The sequence below is a fragment of the Rhinatrema bivittatum genome, chromosome 17, assembly GCF_901001135.1.
Source record: "Rhinatrema bivittatum chromosome 17, aRhiBiv1.1, whole genome shotgun sequence".
Classification (NCBI taxonomy): Eukaryota; Metazoa; Chordata; class Amphibia; order Gymnophiona; family Rhinatrematidae; genus Rhinatrema; species Rhinatrema bivittatum.
In genome coordinates, this window is record NC_042631.1 from 26066600 (window position 1) to 26084938 (window position 18339).

General features: G+C 42.3%; 1 protein-coding gene across 1 annotated transcript in view; it reads right to left on the reverse strand.

The window, feature by feature from the left end:
• Positions 1-2119: 2119 nt before the first annotated feature.
• Positions 2120-18339, reverse strand: part of PLEKHA7 (pleckstrin homology domain containing A7) — a 403482-nt gene continuing 387262 nt past the window's right edge. The window contains exons 37-38 of the mRNA XM_029583091.1: positions 9019-9128; positions 2120-4588 (exon numbers count right to left, since the gene is read on the reverse strand). Coding sequence (XP_029438951.1) covers positions 9031-9128 — 98 coding nt within the window. The 3' untranslated portion in view covers positions 2120-4588; positions 9019-9030. The remainder of the gene's footprint in view (positions 4589-9018; positions 9129-18339) is intronic.

An 18339-nucleotide genomic window follows, 5' to 3' on the forward strand; every position in this document is an offset into this window, starting at 1 on the left:
ACCTTCAAATACAAAAGATAAACAAATAAAAAAACATATATAAACAATCTATCTTCATAAATCAGAGACTGATGAGGAAGGGAGTCACTTTGAAAGAAAAAAGTTAAAAAAAACTTCTCAAGTCAAAGACAATAAATGTTAATATTTTAATCTGTACATAAGCATCATTTCAAACTGTTACATTTCATTTAAATTAATGTCATTTTGCAAAATATTCATTTTTTTTCAAACAAAATTATACAAAAGCAAAAAATAAAATCATTTTATTTTGGCAAAATGTTATGACATTGACACTGGCAGTGTTGAGTTAGTCAAAAATAGACTGCATCTTCTAAATATATATATTTGTTTAAAGAATACCTTATCTGCATGTAGACAAAATACAGTAAGAATCTGTATCAATCCATTTCATTTTTAAGCATTATTTCAATGCAGAAAAATAGAACTGAAAAAGTTAAATGCGCTTCTCACCTCACACTGCAAAGTATTTGTGAATCACTCTTCATGTGGAGCTTCAGTCATCATGCAAGAAATTACCATGTACACTTTTTTTCAATACTTTTATTTGCTGCTAAATTTCCAAAAACAGTTTCTGAAACTGGGTAAGCATAGGTCTGGAGCCCCAATTTTGCTCTCTATGCACCAAAGGGGAGCAGGCAGAGCTGTCAGGAAGAAGGAAGCAACCACAAAAACCATGCCCATAAGTTGTTGCCTGCCTCCAGCTTTGCAGCTTGACATGCTCCTATATTGCCGTCTGGCTCCATTTTTTCCCTCACGAGGCTAATCCAGACACGGTTTTTACCTCACCGCATGCATGGGCCAGTACTCCTGTTTTTCTCTATGGCCAAACCAGGTCTGATCATCCCGTTGGTAAAACATGGAGCTAGGTGGCAACTTATTGGCATGTGAAGAAGCTGAAGAAAGAGATCCAGTCATTATGTTGAGCTGCGGGAAAAAAAAAAAACCCTCTTATCACTACAGCACAGAATGCAGCCTTAGGCCACGGGGAAACTGCAAGTTGTATTGCTGTATTGTTGCTTTCTCAGCTACATAAAGTACTCACAACAGTATCCTTTCTAGTTTTGCTCATTCAGGGAGGGTAATTTTCAAACAACTGCACACTGTGGCATATATGCATGTATGTGTCTGCGTACATGTTTTCTACAGCATTGTACAATGGGCCGGATTTTAAAAGGGTTACGTGCGCTGGGCCTATAGCACCGGGACGCGTGTAAGTCCAGGGGCTTGCAAAAAGGGGCGGTCCGGGGGGTAGGCTCCCAGCACAGCGGCCATATTTGCTGCTGTGCCGGGGATCGTGCGCCGGCAGGTGGCCGGCTGAAGTAAGTTTTGAAACAATGAAAAAAAAGGTAGAGGGGAAAGGGCGGGGGAGGTAGGGGAAGGGAAGGTAGGGTTATAAAAATCGGGCGTACATGTGTGCACGCCAGGTAGCGCACGCTCTTTTTAAAATCTACCCCAATATGCGCAACCATGTGCACATTTAAAAAAACATACACGTGATTCTACCACACAACATACGCGCATACATAGGCTTACGTGCAAATACATGCAATGCACTGAAACCATGCACATCAATGGGTTGAATGGGCCACACTTTACCCGTCTATTTTAAATATATTTGTGCGTATATTTTACGCCTGAAAGTAAACTAGGACTTACTCATGCAAGTCCTGATTTACACACGAAAGTCAGCCAATTTTAAAACACGTGTGCACGTTGAGGAAATTAACAGTTTACCAATTAGACCACCAGATGGCCCAATCCTTCTCCAGATCATCAGGACCAAGCCGACAAACCAGGAGGAAGTCTCCCCGGTCCACCCAGACCTCACACCCAGTCAAGTACTCCACAATAAACACGTTCAACAGCACTTACGCCAGATAATTAGCAAGTGCAATAATATGCAAGTTGGAAAATGCACGCGTGTGTCTTTGAAAATAGCAACTTACATGGGTAACTGTTAGCCTCACCCCCAAATGCTCCTAGACTGCCCCTTTTTTTATAAGCATATATGTGCATACGAAAGTGAATATACGCAGATATTTTTTACTTTTATAAAATACAGTATAGGCTACTTACATGCACATGTGCTATATTTTACGCACGCAATGTTTTGAAAATTCACCTTTTAAGATTTTTTTTTTTGTTACTCTTTACAGTTTCAGCACCGATAAAAAATGCGGTTGCTCTATCAGTCCACTCAGATAAGCAGAAAAAGGTCAAGAAACAAGGTGTAGATGATACATTTTTACTGGACTAATGATACGTTTGTGCCTAACTTTTGAGAGCTACACTCCCCCCCCCCCCCCCCTTCATCCTCCGCTCATTTCACATAGACTTGCTGGTGGAAGTGTAGTTCTCCAAAACCATCTAAAAATTCACTAGGCTAGTCCAATAAAAAGATGTTTACAACTTTTCTTGACCTTTATTTCTCCACCAGGCAAGTAAGTGGCAATTTCTAATCTTCTAAGTGAGCGCAACACTGAATCTGAAGCTCTGCCCCAGTACAGTTGATTTAGTGCATCCGGTGCACTTTCCACCTTCTGTCCTATGGAAATCTTGTACAATTTGCTTCCAAATTAACTTGACAATGTCTCACCCATACTTGGGGCCCTAAACAGCCCCTGGACTTCCTATTATTTTCCTGTGGGCTTATGTTCCCTCACCCCCAACCTCCTGCAACCAAATCAAGAAGGGGGAAAGAAGCAGTCAGTGAGAGCCTGGGGCGTGAACCAGCCCGCCCCACTCTCCCAAGCCCCTCAGTACCTCCGCCCTCTGTAGAGGGCCAGGGCAGGGCCACTGAGGGGTACACGAGGGCCTGCTGGCTCACATGCACCGTATATTCACCGACTGCTGACACTACTGGCTTTCTGGCAAGGAGCTTCTCCTACTTTGGGGGCTGGGGCAAAATATCCCCGTTAAGGAAACCCCCCCCCCCCCCAGTGGGCTAAGTACTGCTTCCGCAGCTTTTAAAAATGAAGGTGCCCTCACCTGCTCCCCCCCCCCCCCCCAATTTTCAACAAACTAACATGTTTATGAGTGCAATTTTCATTTAGAACAATTTTGCTATATAGTTAAAAGAAAGGTTTATCTTTTTTAGTTTTTATTGATATTTTGATTTAGAGCTAGACTGTGCAGTGTATTATTGCTCGAATCAAATATTAAGAATGACGATTACAGCTGTGAGATTACAAGACGTCTTTCAGAGTTATGGATAAAACAGGACCCCTCTCATTAAGACTGATACAAGGAGACAGAATCTGCTTTCGGAAATTAGAGCCTTGCAAGGCTGGGATCACCTTAATGGGATTAATTGGTATTTTATTTTGGGATGCATGGAAATGAAGTGAGGTAATATAGCACCAAGAAGGATAAGTTGCTCTAGGAGGAGAAAGATGAACTTCATGGACCCAAGTCCTTTTCCAGTTTAAAACCTAAGGGGACTGAGACGTACCATTAAGCAGCTGCATACAGAGAACAATAATTACACTTCCAGGGGTAGTTTGCAGGTCCACTTGCACTTTGTACCTGCAGGCCTGCAAGGTAATTTTCAAAGGGAAACTCCCCAGGGAGTTTCCCTTTGAAAATCCTGCAGGGACTCTTTACTTCATGTGCTTTGCACCTGTACAAAACATAAAATACACTCAGGGATTTCAGAATGAAATCCCCATGCATACTTTAGGATCCATACTCTTAACCCCAGTCCCAGATGTCTCTCCTTTTTCCCCATATGCAGGAGCAGCGTGGAAGGAGTCATTTTCAAATGGTGTTTTTTAGTGGGTAAATTCCCCATGGAAAACATTCTGAAAATGGCCCCCATGATCAGTATGCTTCGTATGGATGAACTGGGCAATTTCGTTATTTCGGTGAATAGCACCAAGAAGTGCGGCTGATACATAGATGCGGATGCAGTACAGATCAGCCGCTGCCAATACGACTCTGAAATGGAAAAACTATGATTCATGTGATCCACTCTCCCAGAAAGAAATGAAAGGCTACCCATACTGAATGGTGAGCTCCCTGCTCGCTTTTTTTTTGCTGATATGCTATTACTTGTATGTGCTGCAGCTAGACTACACATACATCTAACATCTGTCAGCAGCTGCTCAATATTGTCATCTTGCATGTAATAATCCACATTAAAAATGCATAACACCAGTGTATTTTTTTTTTAATCAAGTCAGCCCTTGATTTAAAAAAAAAAAAAAATCTAAAATACATTCTGCCTCTAAAATGCAATGTAAGTATTTTACAGGATGTATTAAAAGTGCCATCGCAAATATATATTTATATGTATATATATATATATATATATACACATATAAGCTTGAACTGAAATATCAAGTCTGAATGATTAGGAATTAGATGCGTCAAACTAGAATGATTTGCACTTGTGAAGAGAATTCCTCCGACCTATTCCTTGCATCTCTGTTAGTACATCCGCAATCAGCTGATGAATGTCTTTCCCAGAAAGCTGGTGTAATACAGGCTGGGTTTTCTATCTCCTCTTCGTGTTTCTGCATCGAGCGGCTGTCTGGGATCTCGTGTCAGTGCTCAGTTACTGCTTTGGCTGGTATGAAGTAAAACAGTGGGGGGGAAAAAATGAAATTAAAACGTAGTTAAGCTTGGTGGTACAGATATTAACCAAACAACACAACTAGAACAATCGGGGGATTTTATTTGCTATGTAAAACCTAGAGGAGGACCTGTAAGACAAGGTTTAACTTAACTGATAGCGCAAAAGAAGATATCTTCATTAAACTAACTGGACGGGTGTTTCAGTGGGTAAAAGATTAAAGTTACTGGGCTAGTTCCTTAGGTTTGTATCGACGTAAGATCCCTCCCCTCCCCCCACCCCCATAAAATGAATGGAAAAGGGAGGGAAAACATTTTATGAGGGGCCACAAATACTAATATACTTTCTATTCTGTTTTAGGGGCCCCCAGATTTCTTGCACGTTCCCTGACTGTCCCACAACGCACTGAGAGGAAGGCTCCACAGAAGGACTGCTCCTGTATGGTGTGTGCTGGAATGAGGAGGAGGAGATGCCATGCACTCTTTTTAAAGGTTTACACTTTGACTTGCTCATTTAACAACAGCCACACAGCAGTTTGTGGAGGGACGTGCCCCCCCTTGTTTCAGATTTCTCACTTCAGTAGGAACGCACGCCTGGATCGTTTGGCATGGGATGGCATTTTCCTCACCAGGGTGATGAAAGCATCAGCAATGTCAGCATCAGGTTTTGAAAGGAAACGCTGCTCTCTGTGCACGGAGCATAATTTTAAAAGCATGTGCAGCGAGCAGCAACACTCGCCTCTCTTATTCATTAGAAACTGTTGCTGGATCTTTTTTTTCTAATTCTCTGAAGCTGCTTTCCCTACAAATTCTTTAGGATTTGCTCACAGCAGCTAAACATGTGAGAGTCGGAGTCAGAAATTGCCTCGCGTGAAATGGAGTCTGATTGGTTCATACAGTGTATGTGTGATGTCATGTGTGACATAAACAATAGTGGAGGAGTGGCCTAGTGGTTAGAACGGCGAACTATGAACCAGGGAAACCGCAGCTTGTGACATTGGGCAACTCACAGGGTCATTTAACATCTCCGCGTGCCTTGTGGAAATTGCCCATGCGATGGGGGGTAGCTTGGAAATTAGCCTAACCACACCCTTTTTTTTTTTTTTTTTTTAAATCACAGGTGCTATTTCTGCTATAAATATAGTATTTTGATAAATCTAGGGGTCAGACTGTGAGCCCTCTGAGGGCAGGGAAATGCCTACAGTACCTGAATGGAATCCGCTTTGACGTGAAGAAAAGCGGAAAATAAAAAAAAAATATATCTATGGACCAATAAGCTAATGAGATTCCAAGGACATGGGAAAGCTGCATAAGTTATTGCTTTTGAAATTCTTTAACAGTAAAATATGCGATTGATACAAAGAACTCTATTCACTTTGGAAACACTGCTCAGGATACTGGCACACTTTTCTTTTAAGTATCTCCTTTAGCAGTAGGAACAAACAGAATCACTACAGTTCCCCTTTTTATTTCAAGCCAGAGGGGAGGGGGTTAAGTGTCTGAAAGCTTCTCTTTTTTACCCTCTATCAACTAAGCCACTAGAAGATCCTCATCAGAATCTTAAGCTACTGTGAAAATAGATATCCATCACTTGTGGACAGCTAAAGATTGACCTCAGGGGAGGAGAATTATAATTACAGATGCATGTGTTTTACTCCCAACAAAAAAAAAAAAATGTATGCAATGAAATCAGAGAAAACAGCACAAGTAACAAAGCCCAAAAAATCATAAATTCTGAAGTTCAGGATCATTGCTTTACAGTATCTCGTAATAAAGACCACTGACCTTGACAAAAAAAAAAAGTTAAAATTCAACCATTTGTTAAGAATATAAGAACATGCCATACTGGGTCAGACCGAGGGTCCATCAAGCCCAGCATCCTGCTTCCAACAGTGGCCAATCCAGGCCACAAGTACCTGGCAGGATCTCAAATAAGTAGATAGATCCTGTGTTGCTTCATCAATATTATGTTCTTGTTATCCATAGATTTTAAATAGGGTGCTTTAAATTCATTCATTCCAAATCTAGATTTATTTATATTCCACCTTTCCACAGCGCTTGCTGAATTGTAAAATATGTTTGACACAAAGACGTATATTGGGAACAGGCTAACAGGCACAAGAAGGGGTTGGACTGAAGACCTGATGATTGGCGTTACTACTCACGAGTTTTAAAACTTGTACTAATCAACCTCTTTCTAAAAATGATTTTACGTAAGTTTTTGAAATTCAGATGCATTAAATTTAGCTGGTAGCCAATGCCAATGCCACCAAGAGATGTCATATGTTCTGTGCACAACAGCGCCGTGCAAGTCAATTCCATAAGGATACAAATGTCAAAAGCCTGCATTCCCAAGCTCAGCAAATTGCTGAAGGGCATGTAAGGGGCAATTTTCAAAACTGGGCATTTTGATGCAAAGTTCATGGGCTTTGCATCAATTTTCAAAGGGAAAGTGCATACGTCCTTTCCTTTTGAAAATTGTCTAAAGAAAAAGAGTGCCACTGGAAAATGTTATCTGCTTTTTTTCTGCGTATACATTTTCCAGCCAAAACAATGCTCATAGGTTTGAAAATGCAAAACTCTGTACGTTGTTGCCTCCCCTGGCCTGCCTCCATAAATATACAGATAAAAGTTCGTGTGTGTTGTGGAACATGCATAACGTTTACCTGAACACAGGGCGGGCAATTGGCAATAGCCCTTTTATCCAAGTGAATAGCCATTTACCCAGATAAGTAGCTTTTTAAAATTGCCCTCATAGGCAGGGTTGGAAGAAGTGAAGGGAGTGGAAACATGAATCCAACAGCTCTGTAATCTAGCCTGTGAGCTATGCTGCTGCCCTTAACTCTTGTCAAGCCCACCATTCCCTATGGTGCACCGCTTTACCTGGAATGCAGAGCAGAAAGCACTGGCAAAATGGGAAAAGCCTTTTGTAAAAATCGAAATGCATGCAATTTTCAAAGGAATTGGCCCAGATAAATTAAGCAGTTGCCCAGATAAAGTCCCCAGGCTGAAAACTGCCCTGCCCTCCCCCTTCAGCAGGCAAGAACGTGCATCCTGCCTCCCAACTCTTACTTTTGCCTGAGTGTGGGATAAGGCAGGGAAGATTAAAGTGTAGGTGGAGATTTCATGCACACTTTGCACCCGCTGTAAGGTACCCCCAAAGTCCCTGCTGGCCCTGAATTCTCAAAGGCAAACTCTGCAGGGAGTTTCTCTTTGAAAAACAGCTTGCAATACCCCGTGATGTTTGAATATTGCACATGCAGGAGAAATCCAAAAACTGCTAGCAATCTGTAAAAGGTTTATCAGATATGGCGGATACACTGCTGTTCTTATTCAAAATTTCCACTGATATTTTAATATGCCAGAATATCTGAACCGTCAGAAATGTATATCTTTTCTTTTGATGGATTTAAAGCACCCATGCCACTGACGTTTTTAAAAATGATTCAGTTAGAAAAACAAACTCACTAGAACATCCCCAATGATTGCTGAATTTTATTTCGCTTCTACTTAACCCTTTCACTACTATTTATCACAGCAACTGAGGCAACTACTGTGCTGACTGTCATCACAAGCCTCTAACTCCCTTGAACATCCTATACAATGGCTCTTCATGACCACCACTTCTTGCATGCAATGAATATTCATGGCATCTATTTGTATACAAAGGTAGTAGCTTGTTGTTAATTTACATACAATGGCTAGCCTTAAAAACTAGACCTTAGTGGTCCTTTAGGACTGCAATCTGACACCGCCCTGACCTAAAGTATGAATAAAGCATAAATAGCTAAAGATTATCTCTTGGGAATATCATCTTCATCAAGTTTTATTCCGAAATAAATAAAAGATAAGAAAATGTAAGAAATAAAATATTGTTGGAGGAAACAAACAGGAGAGAGAAGAATAAAATCAAGAGAAGGGTGAACAGAGCCGAGAACAGGCAAAATTATGCTTGAAAGACTGCAGACAATATTACTGCTTTACAATACCAGGTTTGCTCCTGGGTACATCTGCATCACACTCAAATTTCCAACTTGTAATACTTTTATCTTACGGGGGGGGGGGGGGGGGGGAAAGCACAACTCTGGCAATAGAAAAGGAGCTAAATTGTTGGAACAAAAAATGAAGACAAGTCATTGAAATGCTAAAGAACCTACCTGTCAACAAACTCTTGGTAATTTAACTAACATTTCTTCACAGCAAGAATGCCATGCAAAACAATTCTCTCTGTGCTGATTACTCAAGTGCCGCGATAGCGCCTATTTCAAAGGGCACGGCGCAACACATTTAAACGCAACAGAGGACATTCAGCTCTGGTTAATTCCTGGAGTTGGTTTTTTTTTGTTAGAACAGAACAAGTTAACGAAAGTTATAAGACAATGAAGCCGAGGGAAATTAGACATGCCAAAAGCAGTTAGTTCTTACTTTTAAAGGCGCTTAGACAAATGTGTAGCGAAATCCATTGCTTAGGGGGGAGTGAGGTGTCTGTGGCACGTGAGGTGAGGGAGCATTAGATGGGTAGGCCAGCTGCTGAGCTAGAAGGGATCACACACAGAATTTAAGTCACGTAATTAGACATGCACATGAAACAATTAGCTTTCTAACAACTCGGCACTAATTTGCAATGCAGTGAGGTATTAAGTATTCTGGTTGGACTAAAAAATACAGTTTAATGAGAGCAAATTCTATTGCACTTTTTCAGGTTTCGTCTAGAGTTCAAATTATGCCCCCTACACAATTTTTTTGGCTGAGTGTGTTTAGAAAACACATTCATCTATTTAAAGCAGCAGTACTAGCTCGATTCTTCAAATTTATCAATCAGCATTTTCCTGGCTCGCTTCTCTCCATTTTGTGATCTTCTTCTTGGGTCTTCTTTTAAATTATAACGTATTTTGCCATGATTTTGGAACAATTGTCTCTCCCAATATAGCTACACCCCTTACTTACAGGTGCCTTCTTTTCAGAGTCCTTCCTCCAGCTATCCATGCCTTTTACCTGTACCTGGCGTCTTCCCAGGAGGAGCTCTCATGAAAATCAGCACAGCAGTGCCCCTGATTTATTTTAGCTTCAGCATGGTGGAGGTGGTGGCCTAAGGGGAGGGTGGTTTTTTTTTGGGTTTTTAAAAAAATATTTCAAATCCAGCCTCTTTTTGACAAATTAAAAAATAAAAAAGGAGAGCAAGGGCAGTTAGTGGATCTCTTTCACCGCCAAACTGAATCATGGACCAATTGTTTTTAATCTACTACTGCTACTTTAAGACTTCTTGACATGAAACATTTTTTTTTTTAATACCCATTTTTTTTTGGTCATAAACACTCTTGCTGTATTTTTCTGCAACCATCTCCAGATTAATATCCACTATAAAATAATGAACCACATATTCATGCAAGAGAATATTCAGATATTTCAGTTTTTCATGTTTTGTGCCCCAATCCCTCTGCTGCCTGGAGGCACAAGGAAGAGATGGCCCCACCTGTTCCTGAAGGCTTTCCTACCACAGTGCTAAGGCGGCGCTCTTAACCAAGAAACAAAAGATCTCCCTTCCTCCTCCCGCAAATTAAACATGTTTTTATTTTCTCAAATTAAACTCCAGTCATTTACACCGCTGAAGCCGCGCGGGGTCAATTGAAGCAGCAGATAATCAATTGTCATTTATTTTTAGTGGAAGATGAGATTTAAAATGATGAGTGAACGAATGATTCCATGAGCAGATCCGCATGCCCACACCACAGCTCTGGCACATGCTAAGAATATTTGCACGCCTCTCCAAAACTCATGATCCTGCTCTTGCAGCTGGCATAATGTGCCTTTCCTCCGACACATACATAGCTGACACTAAGCGGTGCCTGATATTTCTGTACCAGAAATAACGAAGGGCAGTCTCTATTTTTGCTTTGAGATATTTCTAGGGTATGTTTTGAGGAGAAGAATACACATCTCTGTTCTGAGCCTTCTTGCCTGGTTACTTCCTGCCTCCTCCCCGCCTGATTGTTGTATAGGTTGAAGGAGCACTGCTGATGAAGGGTTAGAAAACCAAGCCTCTGAGTGCCATCTTTTATCAGAAAAACTAGGCATTTTAGTGCCTATGGCAGGCAGGCAGATTTGTGCCCTCTTGTTCCCATGCTGATCCCCAGTCCTCTTTTCCCGCTACCTCCACTCTGATCCTCAATCTTTTTTTTTCAGCCCATCCTCTCTTCCTCCTCGTCCACCCAAACCTGGATGGTAGGAGGAAAGCTGCATTTTTCCTGCCTTTTCATCCTCTGCCAGTTCACAGCTCACTTCAGTCATTTCTCTACCCCCAAAGACCCTTGGCTTCTTGGGCAGCTGCTCCTCCCACCCACCCCTAGTTACTGCCCTGTCTCTCCCTCAGCACGTGTTGCCCCCTGCAGCACATTTATCTCACCCCGGGGGGCACATCCCAGAGACTCTGTCCCACCCCAAAAGGCAGGAGACCTGACACCATGTGGCAATGCTGCCGCCAAGTCACAACTCCGCCCCAAGACAGGATCATTTAACCCACTTCTCTCCTCTCCTTCGAACCTGCAGCCGTATGAGGAGAAAAGGAGCCTGGCTTTACTATAATTATGACTCTCCACATGGGCAGCTTTGGATGAGGCATAAGTTGCATCATTCTGCCAGGAATTACCCTTGAGTAAATAATATTGATTAGCATCCGTGCACAGTGGATTCTAATCTGCTTTTCAACTCTAGGACTTTATAAGAAAAATATAGACAGTTAAGTGTACCATGCAAAATCTATTATTATTATTATCATTACTACTCCATAACAATGGGGCAAACTGTGGTAGAGGAAGATAAACCAAGGTTTTACAGCACCAGTGGGAGGATTTCAGATTCATAGTTTACTTATCTATATTTATAAACCAAACTATATAGAGACCGACCCCTAACCTGTGAACAGTATCTAGGAGTTACACATTTTCAGGTTTCTGTATTTATTCACAAAACAGAACTATTTTAACAGCAGCAGAACCAAACGAGAAATTAATACTGGATGATTACTTCTACCCTGTTTAGAATATATTTTAAGTATTAATACACTAGTTGAACTATATATGAAGAAAATAATTCTAATCACTTCTTTTAAGTATATTAAGGATCTTTATGATTAGGCATGTAAGTAGGTATTATATACTTTCCGACTGTACCATGCGCCATGGAACAGGGATTTACTACATAATTCAGAGCTGAAGAAGGTACCAGGGCGCAACGTTTCCAGCCTTCAGCTTGCCACCGGCTCCAGCAAATTTAGGTAGCGAGTGGTTTGCCACTGATGCTATAGCATGAGTGGGTCACCAAGGTCAGGGAGGGAGTCTCCCACCAGAGGAGGAACGAGCAGCAGTTGGTCTGCTCTGTACTGGTGGCGTGCTAAATAGCGCACGAAAGCGAGAAAGGGGAAGTGGAGGAGAGTAAGAGCGAACGGGAGAGAAGAAAATATAGCGATGAAGAGGGAAGAAAAGCTGAGGTGGAGGGAGCGTGAGAACAAGTAGGTAGGGAAAGTTGTGGGGGGGGGGGAGAGAAATAGAGCTAGGGGTCAGGGAAAGAGAGAGAAAGGGTAATGGAGTAAAGCACAAGAAGAGGGAGAGAGAGATAGAAATAATAAAGGGCTGGGCTGGTGGCTCAGTTGCAGTGCTGAGTGCTGCCATGCGGAGGATCCCTGCTTGGATTCTTGGATCAGGTCTTCTGCATGCTGACGTAACTGGGGATGCTTGGGGGGGGGGGGAGCCATGGTCAGGGACACCCCTGGTGGCTGGATACAGAACTCATGAATGTCCCTGGTGCATGGCTCCTGGCCTCAGCACCATTGCTGCAATGATCAGGGAAGATGTATTAAAATAACCCTGGCTCCAACCGAGCTGGAAAAGAAGGGCGAGCCAAAAAAAAAAAAAGACAGAGGGAAACGGGAGACAGAGGGGTAGATTTTCAAAGGGTTACATGCGTACCCCCCGAAAACCTACCCCAAAACCCCTCTGCGCACGCCGAGCCTATCTTGCATTGGCTCGGCGGCGCGCACAAGCCCCGGGATGCGTGTAAGTCCCTGGGCTTTCCTGGGGGGGGGGTGCGTGTCGCGGCGGCGCATCATCCAGGGGCATGGTTCCGGCCCGGGGGCATTCCGGGGGGCATGGCCGCGGCCTCCGGACCGGAACATGGCGCGCCGGCAGCCGGCCTGAGCAGGCGTAACTTCTGGAATAAAGGTAGGAGGGGTTTAGATAGGGCTGGGGGGTGGGTTAGATAGGGGAAGGTGGGGGGAGGCGGAAGGAAAGTTCCCTCCGAGGCCATTCCGATTCTGGAGCGGCCTCGGAGGGAATGGAGGCCGGCTGTGCGGCTCGGCGCCCGCAGGCTGCCAATTTTACTCAGCCTTGCATGCTCTTGTTTGGTGCGCGAACAAAAGTACGTGTGTGGGTAATTTTGTAAAATCTACCCCAGAGAGCACATCAACATGGGAATGGGTAAAGAGGAAATTCTGAGCTGCTGCAGGACTGCAGGGATGAATAGAAAGAGCTGGGTGAAGGATTTTCTCCTACCTGCGGCCTCTGCTCCTGCACCTGGAACATGGCCGTCTGCCTCCTCCCCAGCCTTTCAAGTGGTTAAAGAGGTCGCCCGCGGCACGCCGCCACCGGCGCGTGCAGTTGAAGACACGTGCCAAAGAGGCACACCCCTGGGTTTGATTTTGTAGAGGCTGCTGAGACTGATTGCTTCCTTCTTCTGTCTGAGATATTTCCGTTCTTTTTTTCTTTGGTATGGGTAAAAGGAGAGTTCGAGTTCGTCCCATCCCTTCCCTTTTTCAGCAACCTAACCATTCCTCAGATGTTCGCAGGACCGCAGGTATCTTCACACTCAGGTGAGCTTCTCGTTGCTGGTGGTGTTAATGGGCCTACGCAGGGCGGGCTAGAGATGTCCCTCCTCCTGCTGCGGGGTTTGATAGGGTTTCTCAGTCTTCCAGTGGGTCTGGACTTTCTCCCTGGAACTTCATCACCTGGGTCAGACTTTGAAAACCCTCTCGGAGCCCATTTTACAGAGGCCAGCAAGTATTGGGCTTGAAGGTGCGTAGCGGGCTTTAGTGCTTTCGGAAAGTGCTGTTACTAAGAAAATGGACTCTTTTTCATCTTCATTGGGTTCTTTGAAGGGACAGTTCGTAGTTTCCCAAATAAGTTCTGTAGAACATGATAAAAGGCTGAAGAACCTTGAACCTCATGATCTAAGAAATCAGGAAGTTAGATCAGCCTTAATTAGTGATTGCTCTTCTATTATTAGACGTCTTGAGTTGTTTGAGAACAGATGGAGGTCTTCTAATCTCTGTCTGCTTAACTTTCCTTGCTCCCCTCTGACAGGTCCTAAAGAACTAGTTAAAAAATATTTAAAGGCGATTCCAGGTATGTCTGAAGATCATTTACCTACCTAAACTACGATGTATTATGTTCCTGTTAAAGGGGGGGTGGGGGGGGGGGGGAAGGAACACGTTTCAAATTTCTTCAGGCTCTCTAAATTTCATTAATTTTTTTAGAGCAATCTGAGGTAGTAATTCATGAACAGGCAACCTTGTTGATTTCTTGTTCTTCTGTACTAGAAAAAAAAATTGATTTTGAGATTGCTTTTTATTAACAAGAATTCCCTGTTCATGGGTCCAAAAAATTAGATGTTTCAAGACATACTCAAAACCGGTGAAAGGCTTTTCTCCAGTTGAGAGAAACTGTTCTTGGTCTCAGGGGAGAACTTGTTTTGCGTTATCCCTCAAAGTATTTAAATTAAGTTAGATGGAAACCGATACTCTTTTTTTGAACCCAATCAATTAAAATCCTTATTGGATGGTAAGATCATTGCAAACCCCACATCTACTCCTCAGCTTCAGGATTGCTGGGATGTGAAATTGGTAACTATTTAATTTGCAGTCTTCTCTTGATTATTTTTTCCTTTATTTATTTTTAAGAGACAATGTCCCATTGGGTCCTTCATCCCATTATTTTAGTGGTCATGTATTTCTGATTGCCGTTTAAAAGTATTTTGTTTTGTATTTCATGCAATTCTCCTTGACCGCCTAACTGAAATAGGGTTAACTAACAAAACCCTACTCTGGTTCACATCCTACTTATCCAATAGAACCTACAAAGTCTCAACCAATAACGATCTCTCTGAAAAAATACAACTAAACACAGGAAACCCCCAAGGCTCAGCCCTTTCCACAACCCTCTTCAACATCTACCTACTCCCGATCTGCCAGCTCCTAGTCAGCCTTAACATAACACACTTTCTATATGCAGATGACATCCAATTACTCCAGATACAAAACTCCCTGGACGAAACATACAAGAAAACAGCGACCTATCTAACGACAATCAAACAACTGTTAACTAAATTGAAACTCGTAATAAACATTGAAAAAACAAGAAATAATAATCCTTGACAGAAAAATCAGATCAACACCTCCACCACCCCTAATAATAGAGAATCAAATAACTGCAATCTCCCTGATCTCACATGCATGTAATCTTGGAGTCATCTTAGACAGCGAACTATCTTTTAAAAATCACATCACAACAAATTAAAGAAGGATACCTAAAACTACTAACCCTGAGACGCATAAAACCCTTCCTAAGCCAAGAGGACTTCAGAACAGTATTACAACTACTCATTCTCTCCATTCTCGACTACTGCAACTCTCTACTACTTGGGCTACCTCTATCCGCCATCCACCCCCTCCAAATTCTTCAAAACTCAGCAGCAAGACTACTCACGGGAACCAAAAAACACAAACACATAAACATCCGTACACTGGCTTCCAATAAAATACCGAATTGACTACAAAATATTAACCATTACACACAAACACATACATGAGGAACGAACCAACAGGTTAAGCGAAGTGATCAAACCACACAAACCACAAAGAAACCTTCGTTATGCCAACAAAGGACTCCTGGCAGTCCCTCCCCCCCCCGATGAGCCACACAACTGACATCAGTATATGACCGTGCCATTTCCCTCGCAAGCCCCCAACTATGGAACATGGTACTGACGGAACTAAGACTACAACCCAGCCAGGAAACCTTCAAGTAAGAACTGAAAACCTGGCTGTTCACCAAAGTCTACCAAGACTCACACCGCCACTAATATCCCCCTCCTACACACCATTCTGAAAGACCACAAAGACTCATGCTAAAAGACTATACCAATATTAGAAGTAATGCTCTATACTTATAACCTGGTCATCCCTGAAAATTCAACGTTAAACTGTTTACCCTACTATTTCCTAATAACATGTTGTTCTACTCTCATAACTTGTCACCCTTGGAATTTTAACGTTATATTGCTTTCTTCCTACTAACTTTGTTATTTAATCTTCTCTTTCACCCTAACACCACCCCAAATATATCACCTGAGCTAACCCATCCCACTAATTGAACACTCTGCCTATAAAAATGCACTAACCATGTTAACCAAATAACAAAATTGTAAACCGTAGTGATGGCAATACCGAACGACAGTAGATAAAACTCTATAAATAAATAAATAAAATAAATAAGTATTGTTTATTTTTCTTGCTAGTGTTTGTAATCTGGAATGATTTGTTTGCCGTTCAAGCTGCATTGCTTGTAGTTGTTTTGTGAAATGATTTATTTATTTAACTTTTTTTTCTATACCGTCGTTCAGATGGGTACTGTCACAACGGTTTACAATAAGGCACATCAAAATGATGCTAAAATATATCACATTACACAGGTGCCATTAAGGTTCGGTAACATAGTTTGTAAACAATATTAATTGGTAAGTGTGATAAATCATGTCCATTTCTCATTGTATCAGTTTTGGATACGATATTAGCTTTATCATTGTACTTTTATCCTTTATTGATGAACGAAAAAAAATGAAGATTAAACTAAAAAAACAAATAAAAACTACACACATATTGATTTTGGTTATATGTGTGGGTGTTCAATTGTTTGTACCTTGCAAATGATATAAATAAAGGGTAAAAGAAACAAAAAAAAGGAAAGAAAAGCAAGGGTTTGGGGCAGAGAATGGCATAAAAGGAGCAGGAGATGATCTGAGGGAGGTAGAAAGCAGCTGAGGAGAACAAAAGGGAAGATAGGAGAGAGAAAGAGGAGGAATGGGGGAGAGAACATCTAGGGGAAAAAAGCAGCATGGCAGTACACAAAAATTTCTGGGACACATGAGAGTGCTTTGGCAAAGTCTTAAAGGGAAAAACAAGCCCCCCTCCCCCCCCCCTTTATTTGCTATAAGGACAGACATGGCTTGCGACCCCTTATATCCCTCCGTGCAGCGGGGTCTCTGCCTGTGGATCCTGCACCAGTCCCTGCAAGGGAAAGTGTGCGTGTGCTATCCCTGTGAAAACCGCCCAAGTGAAGAAAAAAAAAAAAAGTACCCACGGTAATTTGCCCCTGGTTTTTCTTCCACGCGCGTTTGCTTATTTATTACAAGGTTTATAGCCCGACATATTAGCAAATTCTGTTCACGGCGGCCCAGGCCGAACCCCGTAGCGGGAACGCCTCCATGAAAACGCAGTGGAACTTTTACCCACAGGCAGGGTGGGAAATTTTCAAAAAGTCCTTTTTACCCGGGGTAAATGGCTTCTGAAAATTGTCCTTCCTGTCATTTATACCCCCCCCCCCTTCTCTCTCTCATCACAGAACCTTTTGATAGCAGAAAACACGAGGCATCGCATAACAGGCTTTCACGTTCCCCAAGTCAGCTCAATAGTTCCTTTTAACTTTGGATTCAAACTGCAATGACATAACACAGCTCAAGGATAAATCCCGCTTCGAACGCCATGGCACATGCCCTGAATGGTGCGATATCACCATTCCAGGCATCATCCTAAGGACTGTGGATCAGGCACTTAAGGACTTAATTAACACTCAACTTTATGAAATTCTGTAAATTTGCATTTACATTCCCCATCAGCATATTTACTGGAAAAAAAATAAAATAAAACCCCCGACAGGTATCTCATTTTTCTCTTGGCAGAAGGGTGAATCACAGGGATAACAGCGTGAAAATAATTACAGTTCCCCAGGACTTTGCCTTAAAGGGTAGATCTTTGCAGCACACAGTTCAAATGCACGTGCTGAGAAATCTGCACCTAGCACTTGCCACACAGGATTGCTATCAGGATTTCCCAGCGCATACTTAAACATGTATATATAATCCATGCAACATAAACATGCAAACTTAAATATGTATATATAAATCCATGCAACATAATCGGCCTTCGGTACACCCCGCCTTATGTGCCTCAGTAATTGCCTTAGCCTACAGATTCTTCGGTCTGCAGCTGCCCTCAGGAGAGACATACATGAGGCAAATAAAATTTGAGATTTGGCGCGCTCTCTCTTATAAAAGTAAGGTTTCAGGGGTCAGCATCAACAGAAATTCTGGCAGATATTGTGTTTGCTGTTAATTTGCTTCGGTTGTGACTGGTCCCTCTTTTTTGCACTTCTCTGGCATTGGTCGCTCAATGAACACAATCTGCAGTTTTACCTTGGAGATGACCATTGTTCTGGGATGAGGACACATATATCCAAACAGGAACTACATTTAATTAACTTAGAGTAATTTAACAGATGAGCCAAGCCAGATTTCAAATCAGGCCTACTCAAATGAGAGGCTGGTGAATGCAACTTAAGCAAAAAAAAAACCATGAAAAGATAAGAGTTCATGCTAATTTTCTTGAGCTGTGCAATCCTGATATCAGCATTTTCCTTATTT